The following is a 20905-nucleotide window of genomic DNA, read 5'->3' on the forward strand; positions in this document are numbered from 1 at the left end:
TGAGAAGCTGAGAGAAGTCAAATTGAATCAGTCAGCTTGGAGAGGAGTTTGTACCAGAACAGCTGAGTTGAACCAGCCAACCAGAGTTCAGAAAGAGCTAGAAATGGCAAACTTATTCAGCAGTAAGCCTCTGAGATGACAATTACATAAAGTGAATAAGTTACTTTTACAGAAATAGGGATAGAGTTCCACCAAAAAATAAATAAATAAATAAATAAATAAATAAGCCCAAGTCTAAACAAATTCATAGCAGAATTCTATCAGACTTTCCTAAATCTCCAGCTAATACTTCTTAAATCATTAAAACAATTAAAACAAAGGGATTTGACATTCCTTTTACAAATCCAATATTATTCTAATATTAAGACCAAGTAGAACACAACAAAACCCTAAATTCACAAGCCAGAATTCCTGATGAACACAGATGCAAAAAAAATTTTAACAAAATATTTGCAAGCTGAAGACAGGTGTGTATCAAAAAGATCATCCACTGTGATCAAGTCAGCTTTATTCCGGAGATGCAAGGATGATTTGCCATATGTAGGTCAATAAATGCAAAAATCATATAAGTGAATTTACACACAGAACCCATGTGATCATTTCATTAGTGCAATAAAAACTTTTGACAAAATTTAGCATGCCTTTATGATTAAAGTCCTAGAGAGAGTAAGACCGGAGGGAATATACCTCAACATAATCAAGGCAGTCCATGACAAACACACAGTCAATATTTATACAAAATGGGGAAAAAAACTTCCAAGCAACCCTATTAAAATCAGGAACAAGATAGGCTGTTTGCTCTCCCCACCCCTTTTCAGTAAAATTGCTCTGCTGTTAGAGCAGTCACAAAGGAGGAGAAATTAAAGGGATAAAAATGAGTAAAATTATTTTTGTATATGAATGATCTCAGAAACTCCAACAGAAAGTTCTGGAAATGATCAACAGTTTTAGCAAAGTGACATAATTCAAAATCAGCTTACAGAGTACCCTTTCTCTATATCAACAAAAAACATCTGAGAAAGAGATGATAGAAATACTCCTGTTCCCAATAGTCTTTAAAAAGAAAAAAATCTAGTAGCAAATTTAACCAAGGAGGTGAAAGACCTACAATTAAAACTTTATGTCCTGAAGAAACTGAGAAAGACATGAGCAAATAGACAGACCTCCTAATTTTTTAAGAAAGAGAGAGAGGAGAGAGAGAAAGATACATACATACATTCTACCAAAAGCAATTTGCAGATGTGTCTCTACCAAAAGCAATGCAATCCCAATCAAAACTCCCACAATATATTTTACCGAAACAGACAAATCACCCTAAAATTCACATGGAACTACAAAAGCCCCTGGGTAGCCAAAGCAATCCTGAGCCAACAAAATAAAAAATAAACAAACAAAAAACACAGAAAAGGAAGAAAAATAAGTGCTAAAAGATTATTACTTGTGACCCAGCTATACCACTGCTTAGCATATGGCCAAAGGACTTAACATCTTATTCCAGAGATGCCCACTCAGCCATGCTCACTGCTGCTCTACCCACAACAGCTAGGAAATGAAAACAACTTAAATGTCCTTCAGTGATGAATGGCTAATGAGAAAATGGTTCATACACACAATGGAATATTATTCTGCTTCAGAGAAATAGGAAATTTGCAAGAAAATGGATAGAAGTATGTACTAAGTGTAATAACTCAGCTCCAGAAAGACAAATGTTCTCTATTATTTGTGATTACTAGCTCACAATTCTCAGATGTGAGTGTATAATCTGAGTAGCTTTAGAAACTAGGATAGTAAAAAAGGGACTATTTGTGAGAGCTTTAGGGAAGCAAATTGTAGGACATACTATCAAGTGAGAAATTGGAAGACGGGGGAGGGCTTACACTGGGGGCTTGAGGGAGGGCAATAATGAGAGAGACAGAGACAGAAACAAAGACAGAGACTAAGCATTTCTTTAATTAAGGAATTATACTGTGTCATCTTTGCATAAAAGTGTATTTGTATATATGCATGTATTATTTAAATGAAATTACGCCACATAGGGTAATAGTGTTTACCACCAAGAGCCATTGACTATCTTAACAAAATTCCCAGTAAGAGACATGAGAAGCCTTTCCATTTGTTGTCCAAGGAAATCCAAGAGACTGAAAACAATATAGGTTATTGTCTTTGATTGCCTCCCAGAATTTGAAGGTAAAACTGTGTTGCTGGAGACAATTCAGACACAAGACTTGGAGGTTTCAAGCTGAATGGTATTTGGAAGCTTCCTGCTTGAACACTACCTTTCATAGTACTGGATGGTAATATGCAACCTGCCAAGGGAAGAAAGTAATAGTCCTACCTAGCTGTGAAGCCCAGAACCACATCCACGACCATCATGGCATCATATCCCTTAAGATGCATAGTGGCATGCATATACTGGTGATAACCAGTAGCTATCTAGTTGGACTTAATGTCTACTCAATACGAGGGAGCTCATTCCTTGATACTGTAAAGCTAGGCAGCTACCTATTGCTAGTGGGGCCTAGAGGAGAATGCACTACTGCCTCTGGCAAACTATTATAAATTCTATCTACGTTCTAAATATTTATCCCTATACCTAAATAGTATCAGTCTTACCCCTCATCAAAGAAGCTTACCCCCCCACCCCAGAGATCATTACAGAAATCTGCAATTAGTCAAAATGCAGAAATCAGTTGGTTGGCATCCTCAACCTCAGTTGTTATATCTACAACACAGCCCCTACTCTTAAGGTTCAAGGAATGAGGAGGAAGGAGGAGCAGAAAGATAGTGTCAGAGAACTAGAGCATCTCTTGGGAGATTGTGTCTTTTATTGGATACAGGCTGGCTGTATCCACAACAATCTCAACAATATCGTTTCCTAAAGAAGACCTGCATAATGACAGCACTAGTTGACATACTGACATGGATGGGGAAACTTCACAAGGCTCCACTCTAGATGAAGACCTACAGGCAATTAATGACTACTGAGAGAAGAATTAGTCTTTGCTACCAATGCCAATAGCCTAGCCCTCCAATTTGTTATCTCCAAAAATGTTTTCTCTAAAACCGTGTGTGTGTGTGTGTGTGTGTGTGTGTGTGTGTCTGTGTGTAACAATTGTTAAAAGAAACGAGTCCATGAATTTATTAGGGAATGTGGGTGAGCATAGAAGGAATTGAAGGGAGGAGTGGGGAAATGCTATAACTACAGTACACATAAATAAAACTTAAAGTTTGTAGAAAAGAATTATTTCAAAATGAGAAACTGGGTGCCTGAATAATATATGTTAGTCATTAACTATGTCACCAATAATGTATCAGTGTCACGTTAAGGAATGAAATCAAAACACTTTGCTTAGAATCACTTAACAAGAGCAAGTTCTGATTTGAGTTATTTACTTCATGTTCCCTGTGTCTTCCATCCTTTGTCTGTTGTGTGAATCTAAATCTGTGCTTACCTATGTGTCTTCTGTCTGTATGTGTTTGTCCCTAACAAAGAGCTTCACCGCGTGTCTACAGAAAGCATCACAGTGGGAAGGAATGGGTTACTTTGCAGAAATCTTTAATAGAGTTTTTAAAATGGATTAAACCATTGGCTCCAATAGATCCCAACTCATCCGAATAACAAAAGCAATTGTTTTATCAATAAATAGCCTTAAATGAATGCTTTCAATCTTCATGGTTGATTTGAGGAAGTTGCTGTCAACTTCTCTGTATTGGCTGCTTTCAGCAAGTGATACAAATGTGTTCTAATGGGTTAAGGTCATGGAAGAGTACATAATTTAAGATTTTAGCCATACCTTAGCTTAGATTGTAAAAGTTGATTTCATGGATACTCCAAGGCAAATAAGGTCAGTTGTTCCATAGTTCTTAAAGGCAAATTAGTTTGAGTACATAGTAGATTGGTCTTAAATTGTAAGTGACTTCAGGATGTATTATTAATTTTGCTATGAGTTCCAGCAAATGTTCCCATCTCTTAGAATGTAAGAGATATTTTTATAATGTCACAACTCTGCATTTTTCTGAGGGAAAGTGATAATTTAAAAAAAGTGAGAGAAATTTCTGAGGATGAGAGAGATTTCAAAGTATTCCATTGTCTAAAGAAGTTTTTATGGCCATGGGAGAATGTGTAGAAAGGCTGATGTAATCTCTATTGAAATTGATGACTTCTCTGGGGTCTCCTGAGCTAAGCTAATGGGTCACCCACATGATTTATGACAGTCTCCCTGGCCCAGGCAAGGGAATTATCATGTTTATCACTGAAAAAGCTTTTTAGGTGTTTCTCTTACAAGATTGTCCCTTGCCTCGATAGTGATTGAGTCTTGTTGACTGTAAATGATTTAAAAGAGTAAGTCACCCCATTTTCCTGTAAATGCTGGAGGGTAGAAAAAGTTTTATTCCCAAAGACTGCTCTTGGTGCTTGACTTTTCTCTCTTCTCTTAGAATGCTGAGTAAACCTTGAGATCAGTGCAGTAACAGACTGTTGGATGCTCAGCCATTACCTTGGACCTGAAGCATCTTCAGAGGCGTTTTGCATGTTTGAGTCATAACTCTGGCTGCCATACTGGTGGGACAGAGTAACAAAAGGGTTCAGATGTAAATGTTCTTGAAGGAAGGAATGTGATGATGCCTCTTTGAAGACACATCCTTAGTACTGGAAGGGAAGCCATAACCAGAAGGAAAAGCATGAGAGAGAATATAGGATGGACAGATTTGTCTCTGGCTTGTCTACCACCTGACAAAACCCATTCTCCCCAGTACTGCTCTTCACTGCCAGTTTTGTCCAGGCCATTAAGAGCCCCAAATCCCAGGTCCCACAGTTGGAGAGTGAAACAGTCCAGCTTCTTTTCAAGAAATTAGTTCTTCTGTGTTATGAACAATGATGAATGAGTAAATTGTCACCCCTGGGTGTCACATAGCACTGAATAGCTTTTCCTAGATAGACATGATGGACGCCATGGTTCTGGAACAATAAGCCGAGTAAACCCTTTCTTCTTTAAGTTGCCTTTGGTCATGGTATTTTATCACAGTCACATAATAGTAACTAAAGCAAGGTCTCTCCCCACTGTGGAGGTGTGCAAGGATGTGGAGAAAAGCTCTTGACCCAGTGTGGTTCCTGCTCCCTCGACCCCTTGCTTTCTAAAACCCTGTTCTCTGTGGTTGATCAGATAGCTGAGCACAGCATTTGATTACCTACCAGTAGAGGCTTAGGGAGTCTGCCGTGGAGAAATAACACTTATAAATTCCCTAATCTGTGCTGTTTTCTTAAATAGCCTGCATAGAGACAGCAGTACAGGACTAAGCTGAGGAAATAACCTAGTCATCAACCCGAACCCTGATTCCCAGATTGGGGTGATAGACTTGGCCACCCTTTCATACCTCATTGCCAAATTCATGTTACTCCATTTATATTTTTTTGTGCTATGTGATTTAAATGATTATAAATTTGCTATCAAATTAAAATATTGCAAGGTTCTGGGAGGATTTCTATTTTTTCATTTTCCATATTACCCTACTGTTCTGGCAGGGTATGTATTTCTTAATCTCACTATATCTTAATCTGAATATAATTGAATCAGAAACTAGAAAGACTGTTTCCCAAGACAAGCCTGAGTCAAACTGATTTTAAACGAGAACCCACTGTAGACTTTAAAAAACTCTGTAGAGCTAAAGAAACTCAGCAGGAGTGTGACGATCCATGAAGTCGGATCACCTCTACCCTACTGCAGCTGAGTTATTCAAGAGTTTCCAATTATGAGAAAATGAGTAGTTTCTAATCAATCCATCGGGATTGCTAATTATAGTATTTATGGTATTTATGATACTTTCCCCCTGGGTACAAATAAAAATATAATTCTTCAAGTAAATGCCATAAACCACCTAAAATACAAGTAATGTTGGCTTATGCAAGTTCGAGAAGGTATCTTCTGTTGATAAATAGATCTCTAAAGAAAGGGCTGGCAAGCAGTCACCCTAGAAGCCACAATGTTTGGCTTTGACCTTGGGTATGGTGATTAGATGGAAGTTAAGTGACCATTAGGGTATGACTGCATGTCTCAACAGGCAAGCACACTCTGTTTAGGGAAAGCAAGACAGACCTACAATCAAGTAATATTGATAGAAAAAGAATCAAAAATTTTCCCTTAATCTGTGATGCTTTGACTTGATAACAACTTTGATAAAAGCTCTGAAGCCTTGTGTCTGTGGAGATGAGAACTGTATTTAAAATATATGATGTCAAGTACACATAGATGTACAGTATTAAGATGACCAGAATGTCATGCATCCCTACTCAGCTCCAAGCTCAGTGAACTGTATACATCAAATATGCAGCTCTTTGTATATCAATTATACCTTCATAATTTTTCTAAACTGATTAGGAAAGCAAAACAGCTTTTCCCATCTACCTGGATTCCACCCGCCACACACACACACACACACCACGTACACATATACCTGCTAGGTGTAGAAAATAAAGACAGGTAAAAAAGCTCTCAGTTTAGGTCATCCATTCTCAGTCCTGACCATACTAAGGTCAATCTGAGGAATGACTCCTAAACAGAAGCTGCTTGTGCTGAGAACCATTGTTACCTTGACTCCTCCCACAAAACTGTACTCCTGGAAGCAGTAGGAGACCCACCTGACCACCTTCTCCCTGTGTGAATTATACCCACAAGTAAAGGGTTCTGCATGGGTGGGACTTACTGCTACCTCGTTAAAAAAGAACTTTTCTAGGGTATGAAAATCTCCTAAAAGAAAGTCTGGAGATGCAGTTCTTCAGATTGTGCTACAAGGAGACTGTATATAAGTTATGTATATAAGTTACATCATACATGAAAGCGGTTGTTATGGGAAGACCAATTTGGAGATGGATGGCAGACTTTGGAAAGGGTGTGTGTGTCTAACACACTGGTGTGCCTCTCTAAAGGAACAGTGTTGGAGAGATGTGGTGGAGAAATGTCACATTGATCACAGATGACCTTGCTTTAGAGGAAAGAGGCAGACCCTAGACACATGTATGCCCAGGAAGCTAGCAGCTCACAAAACTGAGAATTGTGTAAGAAGATGTGCAAAAGATCATCACAGTCACTAGAATGCCACCTCTGCAATCCTTCAATAGATTATTAGACAAATGTTTGTGATATTTGGGACACTTCCTCTAATGTCCTGCTATATTGCTCTTATTTTCTTCAGTGGGACTGAGACCAGGATGTCCATGATATGATATGACATGACATGACATGACATGACATGATGATATTTGGTAGTGTCTCAGTCGAGATCACTGATAGACCAGTTATAGTGGGTTTGTAACTGGTGTGCAAATAACCCTACCTGTAAAATTATGGTTAGTAAAATCTCAATCTATAGTAAAATTCACCTTTGACTCCATCATCATTTTATTATTGATTTGAGTAAAAAATATGGAAGTCATACTGTGACAGTCATTTACAAGTTGTAGGTAGAGGAGCTGTTTTCTCTTCCTTTCCTGATGATTCCAGATTTTTAAATGCTAGTCATATGCTAATGAAGTTTGTTTTCCTGTTTATTTTATTAAAATGTGAAACCTGCTCTACATCTAGTTGTGAGCTCTGCATGATGCCTTTCTTCTTGTCTTCTTGCCTTGTCTTCTTCTGTCAGAGCACCTATCTCTTCTCCTTTTTGATGCTTTATCAGCTAACCTGACACCAGAGTCACTTGGTACCCTCTAGTAGTTTCCTTTGCTTTGCTAGACACTGTCCTAGACTCTAAGAAGGTTCAGCTTTTGAAATCCAGCTTGAGATCTCAGGAAGACTTGCTATGTTTTCAGACCCAGGTCTGACCGTGGAATCACGGGACATTGCAGTGGTGCTAAGGAAGCTGCCATTGAGTCACAGGAAGGAGGAAGAAAATCAGTTACACAATAATTTGAATTTCTGGGTCCCAACGAACGTATCTCATTGTCATCCACTAAGTATCAAAATCTGAAGAAATAATAAACTCCTTGAGTGACAGAATGTAGATCCAAATATAGGGTAAAATAAAGGCGAGATTTTGTAGGTTGACATCGCTTGAGGTAGATATAAAGTATTTACATTCTCAGGCTTTACTGGGCCAGTCCAGGATGAGAAGGCAGACTGTACTGAGATGAACCTGAATGTTTGTGTTGTGAATGAGCACTCCTGACGAGAAGCTGTGTCTGCAGTGGTGACTGATTAGAACCACAGCACTATAGAGAGATTAGAATGTGACAGACCCAGAGCCTTGTGACCTTCTTACCCACCACTGCATCAGAACTAACGTCCTGTGACTAATGGATGGGCACCTTTTCCAGTCTATTAACACACTCTAGTTTTCACCAACCCTGAAGGTAAGAATGTCATCAAGTAGCATCTCAGGCCCAGAGAAACCTTCCCCCAGTCTTGCCATAATCACTTCTCTGATGTGCTCACCAATATGTTTTTAAATTGTCAGGACTTATGACTTTATTCTGTAAAACTATAAAATTTCATGAAACTGCTTCCATGTTGAAATGCAGAATTTAGGGTAGTTTAAATCTGTGTTCCTGGGCCATAGTCAGTCAGAATGACTCCAGAATAAACTATCTCATATTCCCTTTAAGATGAGAGTTGTGGTTTTTGCATTGAGATAGGTTCTTCACCATTTCCTTGTGTTGAAGTTGGGGGAAAAAAAAGTAGCAAGGAGTGGGGAAATGGGCAAGAATTAGGATTGGGAAGTCAAGATTGTGCCCGACTTGGGCATAGTCCACAAGGAGGGGAAGAATTATAATTGGTATTGTTGTCCAAACAGGTCCCGACATCAAGTCAAAATATTTGATATTGCATAGAAACAAGTAAAACAGAAAAACAAAAACAAAACAAAAAGAAACAAACACAACAACAAAAAAACCCACCCTTCCTAGGGGGATGACAAATGCCAATTTTGGACCCAGTAACACTTTTAGCATACCCAGGTTTTGCTTGTTTGAGACTTTCCCAAAAGTAGCTCTGAAAAATATGTTTTATGATACAGCCTATTGTACACATATTTATATATGACAAAAATCTGTTCCAAAAAACATTTTTCACGAAAGAGGCCACCTGACATTTTCAAATCAATTTAAACCTTGATAGTATTAGTTATAATCACTCCCAGAGATTGTAAAATACTGTAAGTGCATTGCCAGTTCATCTCAAACCAACACCATGCTGTACCTTGTCTAACCTGTTAGTCATTATATTACTTCAGTCCTTTAATTATTGGTACTTGCTAACTATAGCAAGCCCTTTACATAAATGCCTCAGTCTTTTCTGGGACTCTTTCTGGCCAATGCAAAGTTTCAAGTTGAACTAGGAACCCCTGCAGCTGGTATCAGGAGTTGCTGATTCCTGTCTATGGCTCAGCTCAGGGGCCTCCTGCCATTTGCATAAGGGTTATGGTGCTACCTTCATGCTATCCTTTCAGTTTCCCAAGCAGCAAGGCTGAGAATGAAAAGGGAAATCAAGAACAGAGAAGGTGGCCTGTCATTAGTGTTTGGTTCAAGTGGTAATGTCCCAGAAACCTACTGACCTCCTGGCTACTTTTCTTGTTGTGAAAAAAGTACCTTGTAAAAGTACTTAAGTAAGGTAAAGTTCATTTTGCCTTACTGTAGTCCAGCATAGTGAGAAGTGATGGCAGTGAGCATGGCTGGAGCTGTGGCAGTAGGAACACCTGGCAGCTGGTCACAGTGCACTGGCATCAGGAAGCAGAGGGCAGTGGATTTGGGTGCTATACTCACTTTTGCTTTCTGGGGTAGTCTGAGACAACAGCCCGTGAAGTGTCTTAGCTAAGGTTTTACTGCTGTGAACAGACAGCATGACCAAGGCAACTCTTATAAGGACAACATTTAATTGGAGCTGGTTTACAGGTTCAGAGGTTCAGTCCATTATCATCAAAGTGAGAGAATGGCAGCATCCAGGTAGGCATGGTGCAGCAGGAGCTGAGAGTTCTACACCTTTGTCTGAAGGATGCTAGTAGAATACTGGCTTCCATGCAGCTAGGAGCAGGGTCTTAAAGCCCACATCCACAATGACACACCTACTCCAGCAAGGCCACACCTCCAAATAGTGCCACTCCCTAGGCCAAGCATATACAAACCATCACATGAAGTGTACCACTCATGTTGAGGATGGGTCTCCCTGCTTCTGTTAAACCTCTCTGGAAATGTCCTCAAAAACAGGCAAACTTGGATGTTTGCCTTCAAGTCCCATCAGGTTAGCAATCAAGATTAGACATCTCGCTAGCCATGTTCACTCTTGCTATCAGCAGACAGTGACCAGAGCAAAGAGGCACTGCAGTAGCCCTTATGTCTTATTTTTTTGTTGTTGTTTGCATCTTACATATTTGGCAAACCACTTAAACAGGTGTATGTAAGAAGTGCATATATCCTATAACCCTTGCTCTTATTTATTCCGTTGTTTTGTAACAAGCTACTACAAGCTTTCCTACACAATGCTTGTATTACCTCAGTCTCTGTAGATGCTAAGTGTGAACCCAGCAAAAAATAGTTTCTCTGCTCACAGCCTCACAAGGCTGAAGTCAAGAGACTGGTTCAGTTGAACTCTGATCTAGCACTTGGAGTCCTGGTTCTGTTTGGGCATGAGCAGCTTTCAGGCCCTTATGGTTTTAGGACTACGATTTATCTGAGATTGTTTACAGAGTCTAGAGCTCACCTTCATCCCACATGGCTTTCCCATACTTGTGACTCTTCTTCAAACTCAGTAGGACAATATCCAGTCTGCTCTATCAAGGTCTTACTTCCCATACAATCTTAATTGTATAGTCTTGTGAATGGACGTCTCATTTTGTGTATAGGACCCTCTGCACTGGAGGGAGGAGAGGCAAGTAGACACTTGGCATTCATATTATGAATTTAACATAATTTTTAAGAATGTTCATTTTGCAAGCCATAGTGGGAACCAGATCTTTCTCTTTAGTTTACAGTTGTCTGATTTCCACCCATCCTAACAGTAAGAGTCCAGTATCTCTAAGTGTTTTTCTCTCCCCCCATACATATATGATTATAAAGGAAGATATCCTTTGTAATATTAGTTACTCAGGAGTGCTGACATGGTTGAGGAGGAGATGAAATACTGAAGAAGCTTTATGAGTCATCCCAGGCCTACACTAGGTCTCATCTCCAGTCAGGGACTTTCTTAAGTGGTTCTTCTGCATGAGAATAGCCCCTGGACATGTCTTATGAGCCTGGGTCCTGCCAGAAGCCTTGGGGATGTAGAGATCTGCGGGATGAGGGAGCCTGAGCAGATTTAGTCTCTATGTAAAGATGAGGCCCTACAATCATTTGAAAGGTTCCCGCCATCCTATTTTGCTATTAAAGAATATGAGGCTGATAGAGTTTAATAACAGAAATTACATAGCTAGTAAGTGCCCAGACCTCCTCAGTTAACTCCATTCTGTAACCTGTGCATTTAACTTGTGAGGCATACGGAGGTAGACCCATCTTTCCCATGGTCCCAGGTAAAAGCATAGAACCCATCCTCCCTGTTACTTGTGTGTTGCATACCTTCCTTGGAGCGTGGATCTGGTAAATTTGATGCTTTTTCTGGTCGTGGAGACTCTCCAAAAGGAATCCATTTTGATTTTTCTTTCTAAGAATGTTTATGCTTATAGTGATTCTGGATAGAACATCATGGTGAGAAAATCTACCCCTTTTAACCCAAAATTCATCCTCTCTCTCTCTCTCTCTCTCTCTCTCTCTCTCTCTCTCTCTCTCTCTCTCTCTCTCTCTGTCTCTCTCTCTCTCTGCAGATGCCGATCCTATGAAGACTGCTGTGGCTCCCGGTGCTGTGTGCGGGCCCTCTCTATACAGAGGCTGTGGTATTTTTGGTAGGTTACAATTCTTGCTTGATCTTGGAAAGTTCCAGCATCGGCATTGAGCAGCTTCTTTGACCAAGCCAGCTCAGTCAGTCAACAGGTTCTCCAGCGCAGGAGTGAGGATTAAAAAGAAAAAAGACGATGAGACAATATTGCAGCATGACCCCAGCCAATTCTGAGGCCGAAGGCTGAGGCAGGTTTATTTTTTTCTCAGATTTCTTTTAAACCATTTTAATTACATGCAAGTATTTAGGTAAGTTCTAGGTTGAGGAACTAGCAATACAATAAATGCAAATAGTCAAGAAAGAAGCAAGGCAATAAGCAAAGTCCTGTGATCATGGGAGTCATGATCACTGTTTCTAAGGGCTCATCAGGATGACAAAAATATCGGAGCCTACTTCCCTGCCCTAGCCCACAGTCATATTCATGCCTGAGGCCTACTTCTTTGTTCTAGCCTAAGACTTAGATTCCTGTTTGAAATTACTTCTCTGTTTTAACCTAAAATTAGGTTCCTGCCTGAACTTACTTCCTTGTCATGGCCCAATTTCAGATTCCTGCCTAAAGCCCATTTCCTTGTCCTTGGCCAATGTCAGATTACCTGCCAAGCAGCCCCCAAAGCTCTCCACATTTCTTCCATTTATTTTATTTAACAAGACTAAACCTGTCTTAGGTCATTCTGACAAAAATGGCCCCTTACCCATCATGGAATACACATTATCAAAAGCAATGCATTTCTGTCTTAGGTTTGCAAGGTGCTGCAGAAGGTTGCCCGTCTTTGGCTTGACAGCCTGTTAAATCTGTTAAATTTTTAGTTTCAAGCCATGTACTTTGGCTGCTAACATGTTGATGTTGTTAAAGACAAGATTTAACATGATGGGCAGAAATGAAAGTATTCCCAGAACAAAAAGGGCTAGCATGATCAAACTATGTATGCCATTCTTGAAGCTTGACCAAGATAGAAATACTGATATCAGGCTATGAATAATTTTATCAGCAGTATCTGCTGGATCAAAGCTCAGTGGAGCAAAATTCTTTAAATTCATAATCTCAGTGTGCAAAGCTAAAATATCCAGAGAGGTGTTAGAATTTTGCCAAATACCCTGCAAGTGTCTTTGAACCTTTTCCCAATTATAGTGGTTGTCATTGTAAATTTTAGAAGTAACACAAACCCATTGGTATTTGGCATGGCACTCGAGATGGCTCCTTACATTTAAACCCTGAACCTTCTCTCCAATAATTTGAATAGTGTCATAAAGAGCATCAATTCGTTGTTCCAAATGTCTATCTAAATCCTGTTGAATACTCAGAATATTAGTAGCATTTTTTTTTTTTGCTAAATGATTAATAGACGTAGCTGTCTTAACTTCTTGTGTCAAAGCAATTGTGGAAGCACTGGTGCTAGCTGTTAATGTAATCAAAGCTGCTATGCCAATAATAATCAAGTCCACTCCCCTCTTGCTTCTGTTTAAAGCCTGACTCACTTCTTCCAGTACTAGCAAGCCTTTTTCAGAATACCAAGGTTCTATAATACAGGCAATAAAACAAAAGCTGGTTGATAGACCACCATAAAAGACATGACAGTTTTCAATACACTAACACAATTAGAAAGTGTACAATCAACACAACTTACATTCAGTACTGTAGAAGAAACAAAAGTAATTTTAACATGACAATTAAAAGAGCTTTAACACATGCATTAACACTTGTTTGAAACCCAGACCCTGTCCCAACTAACACCATAGAGAACTACAGCTAACTTCCAAATATGTCTCTGAAAATATCTAGAGCCAGCCTTCCAAATGAGGCTGTCATTTCCAATATTGGATTGATTTCTAGACCAGTCCATGAATGAGTCAGAATAATTGGTCACATTAAAGGAAGTAGAAGAATCATTATAACTTCTCTTTTTGATTCTCTGTCCCACTAGGTCTAAAAGCTTGAGGCAAGGCAGCTTGTCCAATCTGGGATATAGGCAAGCAAAGGTGGGTCAGGAACATGTGTCCAACACAGCTTCCCAGTCACCATTGTACAGGACATTCTGAAAGCTCACAGGTCAGCATCATTCTTTGTCTCAGCATCAGCGTGTCTCACCCGTTGCTCTGTCAGCCACCATGTTTCTGCAGCATCCTGCAGAAGAAACACAAACACTCCTCTTTCCCATATTAAACACGTGATCTGCATCATGGCATATGCCTGTAAGTGGATCCTTCCATTTCACCTAGGCATAAGTGTGCCTAGTTGTAGGATACCATAGACACCCAGCAGCAAGTTCTTGGCATCCAAATTTTAAAATTTTTAAAATAAGAGGAACATGATTAAAATAAGTTTGTGGTGTACAGGGACTTAATTCCCCCTTTTTTTACTTTATGAAGATATTGTTTTAAAGTTTTACAATACCTGTTTCTCAATACCTTGTCCTTCATTAAAAGGAATCCCAATAATATGGGTAATAATAAATTGTTGACAAAACATCTCAAGTGTTTGACTATAATAGCCAGTTCTATTATCTGTTTTAATCTGTTTGGGAACACCCAGTATAGAAAAACAATGCAGGCAATGACTAATTATGTTTTTAGTTGCTTCTCCTGTTAAAGCAGTTTCAACTAGAAAGCCTGAAAAGGTGTTAGTAGTCACATGTACATATTTTAATTTTCCCAAGTCAGAAATATGAGTAACATCCATTTGCTATAATTGATTAGGTAGGAATCCTCGAGGATTAACACCATTACCTGTACAGGAAGAAACTGAGGACCTTCAGGACAAGTCTTTACAGTTTAACGTGCACACTCTCTAGAAATACCAAATTGCTGTCTCAAGCTATTATCATTTTGATGATGTAAAGAATGGGATTGTTTGGCCAAGTGTTCCTGCCTACGGCCTATAGCCTTCCTGGTGTACAAGTCTGCTGTGGCATTGCCTCACTAAGGGGTCCGGGCAGTACAGTGTGAGCTCTTAAATGCCCTACAAAGTTAAGGAACAGTATGTTCTCTTAAATTGAGTTGTATTTGCATAAATAATTGCAAATAGAGAATTAGAAGTATCTAAATGAACAGTTTCAAGTAATTGTAAACCATGAGCTATATATTGGCTATCAGTTTACAAATTAAAAGCTTGGTTTTTCAGCATTTCAAAAGCAGCAGCTACAGCATGTAATTCAATTATTTGTGCTGAAGCAGGGGGAAACTCAAGAGAGTGAACATTTGATCCAATCACATATGCTGCCTTCTATTAGATGAGCCATCTGTAAATACAGTAATCGCATTTTCTATGGGCTGCATGCATAAATTAATAGGAAATACAAAAGCATGCATAGAGGAAAACTGTAACAAATTGTCTTTTGGATAATGATTATCAATTTTGCCTGAAAAGTTTGCGCAGGCAATAGGCCAAATATCAGTATTCTGCAATAACCAATTTAACTGCTGTTTGGAATAAGGAATAAATATTTCATCAGGTTCTTTCCCAAAATATTTTTTTGATTCTTTTCTACAATTCTGTATTAACAAGGCTACAGCTTCATAATAGGGTGTTAAAACTTTACTTTGAGATGAAGAAAGATGAATCCACATTAATAGGGTTTTTTTTGTTTTGTTTTGTTTTTTTGTTTGTTTTTTTGTTTTTTGCCAAAGGACTGCTGTGGGCTCATAAGTTGTAGCAAGGATGCAAGCAGCCAACAATTGATCACAGTCTATACAATGTATCTGCTATTGGCTAATAGCTTCCTCCACCTTCTGCAAAGCTATCCATCCCTTATCAATTAATTGTCAAGGAGAATTTGCATCCCCCATGAGGGTATCAAACAGAGGTTTAAGTCCTCCTGTAGTAAGCTTAAGATGAGGTCTTGGCCAATTAATATCTCCTAACAAATTTTGAAAATCATTAAAAGCAAACTATCTTTTTTTTTGCATGTACACCTGCAAGCCAGAAGAGGGCACTAGATCCCATTACAGATAGTTGTGAGTCACCATGTGGTTGCTGGGAATTGAACTCAGGACCTCCAGAACAGAAGTCAGTGCTATTAACTGCTGAGCCATCTCTCCAGCCCTAGCTATCTTTTCTTATTGGAATTTTCTGTGCCACAACCTGCTTAGGATATAACTGAGGTCTCAAACATTGAATAAGATATCACCTTTGAATCTTTTCTGGAGAAACAAGCACTCCCCAAGATGTTAAAGCTTGTTGTTTAAGAGCAAAGGCTTGTAGTAAAACTCCTTCAGAGGGATCAGCTAACAAAATATCCATATAATGAATAATATACACTGAAAGAGTCAAACTCCTAACTTCTTGTACCGAAACAGCAACAAAATTTCTTACATAATGTAAGGCTACATTATGTAAGCCATAATGTTAGCCACTTTTTGAGGCAAAACTTTCCAGTGATATCACTTTATGGATTCTCCACAATTACAAGCAAGCTCACTAAATGCAAACCTCCCACAGTCACCAGAGTGTAAAGGAACAGTATAAAAACAGTCCTCCAAATCTATGATAATTCTGTGTGCATTTCCTGGAATGGCAGCTGGAGTAGGCAAGCCAGGCTGCTATGCCCTCACAAGTGCCATAGCCTCATCAACCCTTCCCAGAAAACCATGCAACAATCTCCACCTGCCGCATTTTTTCTTAATTACAAATATGTGTGAGTTAAAATTCCCAAACCTGTGATCTAACTGCAGACTGCAGCCAGTGGAACAATGACAGTTTAACTATAGTCTTCGAGTTTCCCTTGTAACACCAGAGCACAACCATAACTTTGGAAAGCAAATCTCAACCTCCAAGGAACAATCCAGTCTCTAAAAACACCAACTGAATCACCCCCATGCTACAGAGTTTGGCTGCCAGTTCCTGCACATGTACGCAAGACAGTACAGCCTCCAATACCTCAAAGAGACACTGCCCTAAATCTTTTATAAGTCTTTAGATGTGTCTTTAGAAACCTGTTTCTCTGGGTTGGCTCATGCCACGTGTTGCTGTTCAGAATGACTCCAACCCTGAGTCACCAGTTTTAAACCAACTTTCTGTTACCAATGTTATGAGTTTTTAATTGTACCCAATAAACTTATTAGCCAATAATCTATAACCAAGACATGCAGAACATATTTATACTTTTAAAACCAATCAGAAACAAAAATTAAGTAGCTACACACATTTACTTATTTAAAACAGACAAAATTCTTACTTTATCTAGCTGTAATTTCAAGAGAGGAGCACCTTGTCACCTGCTGAACCCAATAATCACAGTCATAGATTTTCCACCATCAGCTCCTTATCATAGAAGCCAAAAACCTGCTGGCCCCTTTAAGAGTGGCCTTTACAGACAATAAGACCGTGTCAGGGCTTCTTCAGCTGTGCTGGACTCCTAATGTAGGTGCAGGGCTCCAAAAGCCAATTGAAACTGCTTTTTTTTATTTTTATTTTTATTTTCTTTCTTTCTTTCTTTTTTTTTTTTTTTAAACGAGTTAAAACTAAATCAGGGGGTGAACAACTAGCAGATAAAGTTTTAACTAATTTTTCTTTTGAACATGAAACACAGAACAACATTCAAGCAATGAAACAAAAACACAGACATGATGCAGACATAGACAGATTGGTGCACCAAGGACAGACAATAGACCAAGAGGGAAGAGGACTAGATGTCCCATGAAAGGGACCCAGAACCAAGCATTTCTCCAGTAGGAGCCAGAGAGGAGGCAGGACTCTCCTGACCTCTGCCTGTTCCTAGGAGAGCTGAGACACCTTATGTTCATTTTCCTTCTCTTTCGCCAAAGCATCACCAGATAGTCGGGGAGGACTGCTTTTCTCAAACCCATGTCTAGGGTGTAAACTATCCCTAGTCAGGCTCCAAAGACTAAAAGCATCTATGAGAATTACCTTCACTTCTCTAGATTTTAGCATAATTCTAAACACATACACAAAACACATTACCATTACTTGTCCTTCTACAAGGTTTACTTACCGCTGGCCCAGATCTTTTTTACTTTCCTTTGCGCACGCTTCCAATTCCCGAGCCTTCCAATTCCCGCGGTGTCCTTCATTGTATCTTGCTTACTGGAGCTCCAATGTTGAGGCACCATCTGACCAAGCCAGCTCAGTCAGGCTACAGGTTCTCCAGCACAGGATTGAGGATTTAAAAGAAAAAAAAAATGATTAGACAATATTGCAGCATGACCCCAGCCAGTTCTGAGGCTGAAGGCATAAGTGGGTTTATTTTTTCTCAATTTTCTTTTAAACCATTTTAATTACATGCAAGTATTTAGGTCAGTTGAGGGTCTAGCAATACAATAAATGCAAATAGTCAAGGAACAAGCAAGACAATAAACACAGATAGTCAAAGAAAAAGCAAGGCCTCTTTCTCTTGACAACCATTTGAATAAAGAAGTCAGTATGGACGGCAAGTGTTGCACAACAGATTTTTTTTCTTTATAGTGTAGAACCTTGCACCACCAGCAGCTCCTTGAGCAGGCTTGGGCAATTAGCATCTGGGCATCATCTGCTCACTTGGGCCATGGCTAGGCGTTCCTTGGGCACAGGATGGCTGTACTTCCCCCAAGCAGAGTGTTGTTATTCTGCCTTTTCCCTTTTCTCCTAGCTGCTAGAGTCCAAGCCTGTACCTGGCAGAAGATGGCATAGAGCCTGAAATAACCCATGTGACAAAGTTACACATTACCACACTTTATTAAGGCAGTTGAGAGCTTAGTTCGTCCTGTAGCCAGCTGACCAAGGTTAAGCTCATGGTTTTCAAAGTCAAAAGGCTGCAATCATGTCCTTGCTGGTATAGAAGAGAGGGTCTTTACAGTGTGACCTTTGATCTTGTGAAACACAACACAAGGCCTGTCCTCCAGAGGAACCAAGTGGGGTTTTTGGTGTTTTGTTTTGTTTTACATATCAGAACACTTCCTCAACAGGGAAGGAGGGTCCTTCTGGTGTTGTAAAGCACTTTACCAAGAGGAGAAGACAAATGTGGCTCCCAAGGGAAGGAGGTGTTAGGGGTGTGTGTGGAGGGAGCAGGGGGTGGGGAGGGGTCAGAGCAACCTGACTTTTCTTAAGCTGTTTCATTCTCCACTTCTCAACCCTTAGAAACATTAATTTAACTCAAGGTATTTGTTGTTTGACAAAGTATAACAACCACTTAATTAAACAGAGTCTGACCATTAGACCAGATATAGCAGTTAGTAGAATTGTGTGTCAGACTCCAGTCCTAGGGAGCCAGTGTGGCTAGTCCTACAGAAAGCATTATGATTAATATTTCCCATGGGTCTAAAGTGCAAAGAGGCTATAGTGACCCTTATCTCCAAGTGTCCCCTGTTGAAGTCCTCAAGCCTCTGCCATGTGGAGACCTGATGGCTTCCAGTGGCAGCAGTACTCAAGAAGCTGTCACCTCTAGGAGATGACCCAGAGAGGCTGTCTGGAGGGACTTTCAGGGTCCAGGTCTCCTCCTCACCCACGCATGGCACCTGCAACTTAGTGTTTAAATGAGTGGCCATAGCTCAGCTGCCATGCTGACCCACCCTGTGGCACAGGCTCTGTCTTAGATTATCTGACACTTTCTTGGGAACTTCCAACACAATTGGGTAATTACTTCTTAGCCCTGAGGATTTTAGTTTTTGCGAAGAAAAGAACTGAAAAAGCCAAGATATGTCAGCTCTGGAAATACCGAGTACAGAATAATTGCTATCTGCCTCTGGGTAGCAGTATCCAGTTAAATCTAATCAAATTGATCTTGGTGGCGGTGGCAGCGAGTTCCTCACTACCTACCCCAATGTTCTGGGTTCCCAAATGAAATACACACAGACACACACACACACACACACGCACACACACACACACACACACACTTTATATTTTGATATACCTTAAACAGCTTAATGGCTAGACTACTTCTTAACATCCACTTGGCTAATCTACCTCCCTCTGATATTCCCAAGGTATTACTTATTAAAATCTGTATTCCATCTTAGCTGCCTGGATCCAGTCGGGCAGCCCTCCTGGGGCCATTCTTCCCCAGGTACTACATGACAGTTATCTCTCTGTCCCCCTCTTTCTCAGACACAGCATCTTTCCTGTCTTCTTCCCAGCATGGTGGATCTCCTTCTCCCTCCCAAGGTCTCTTGCCTGGGAATCCTATATGCCCAATTTCTCCAAATAGCTATTTACTTAATAACAGAGTTATTAAATGGCTAGATATACATGTTTAGGTTTTTTTATTAACATGAAATACACCATTAAATACACAGGAATCTTAATCATAAAACATACATTATCCTTAAGTCCCATCATTCTTTTTTTGGACAAAATTTTATTTTATCATAAAAAATCAATTCTTGATCCAAAATATATTTTAACCTTTTTTAAAGCCAAAAACATAGCCTCATATTTTATAAGACATTTCATTCCTATTTTTAAATTTTATTTCTCTAAACAAGAGTTGAATTCAAGATACATACATGACACACTGTAGCAAATTAAGATTACCTGTACCCAGACTATTAACTATCAACCATTTTTATTGTAAGTTTTGATAATTTTTCCAATTAGAATTTTACAGGTTTTTTTAACTGCTGTCCTCCTCTTCCCTCCAATGGTTTTACAGTTCCTGAGAGGAAAAAAATTTACATTTCCTCAAGAGCTTTAAAGATACACCTGACTTTGAATGGGAGAAAAAATGTAAATAAGAACTAAGAAAGAAGCAAGTATTCAAAAACCATCTGAAATTACATTTAGCCACCTTAACCTTGATATATAAAGCTTTCTGGTTAAAGAAATTGAATACTATGAGATATAACACTAACAAATAAATTTACCATTTGCTGTAGGAAACTTTTCTAAGGAGAAGTGTTAAGCAATATCTATTTTTATTGACATCTTTATAGAATGTGTGTGTGTGTGTGTGTGTGTGTGTGTGTGTGTGTGTGTGTGTATTCTATATATAAATAGAATATACATATACAGGCAGTGTTTTCATTGCTGTATAGGGGGGCACCTTTCCTATTACTAGTTTTTTCTCCAGAAAACCTTGAGGTCTCATGCAGTTACATCCTAATTACATACAACCAGCTGGGAG

General features: G+C 39.4%; 1 protein-coding gene across 5 annotated transcripts in view; it reads left to right on the top strand.

Moving 5' to 3' along the window:
* The window catches only part of Vopp1 (VOPP1 WW domain binding protein), an 81635-nt gene that overhangs the window by 44842 nt on the left and 15888 nt on the right, over positions 1-20905 (top strand). For all 5 annotated transcript variants that reach the window (XM_034500305.2, XM_076932139.1, XM_076932142.1 and 2 more), the window contains one exon: positions 11782-11859. In XM_034500305.2, coding sequence (XP_034356196.1) covers positions 11782-11859 — 78 coding nt within the window. The remainder of the gene's footprint in view (positions 1-11781; positions 11860-20905) is intronic.

This window comes from Arvicanthis niloticus, chromosome 4 (genome assembly GCF_011762505.2).
Source record: "Arvicanthis niloticus isolate mArvNil1 chromosome 4, mArvNil1.pat.X, whole genome shotgun sequence".
Classification (NCBI taxonomy): Eukaryota; Metazoa; Chordata; class Mammalia; order Rodentia; family Muridae; genus Arvicanthis; species Arvicanthis niloticus.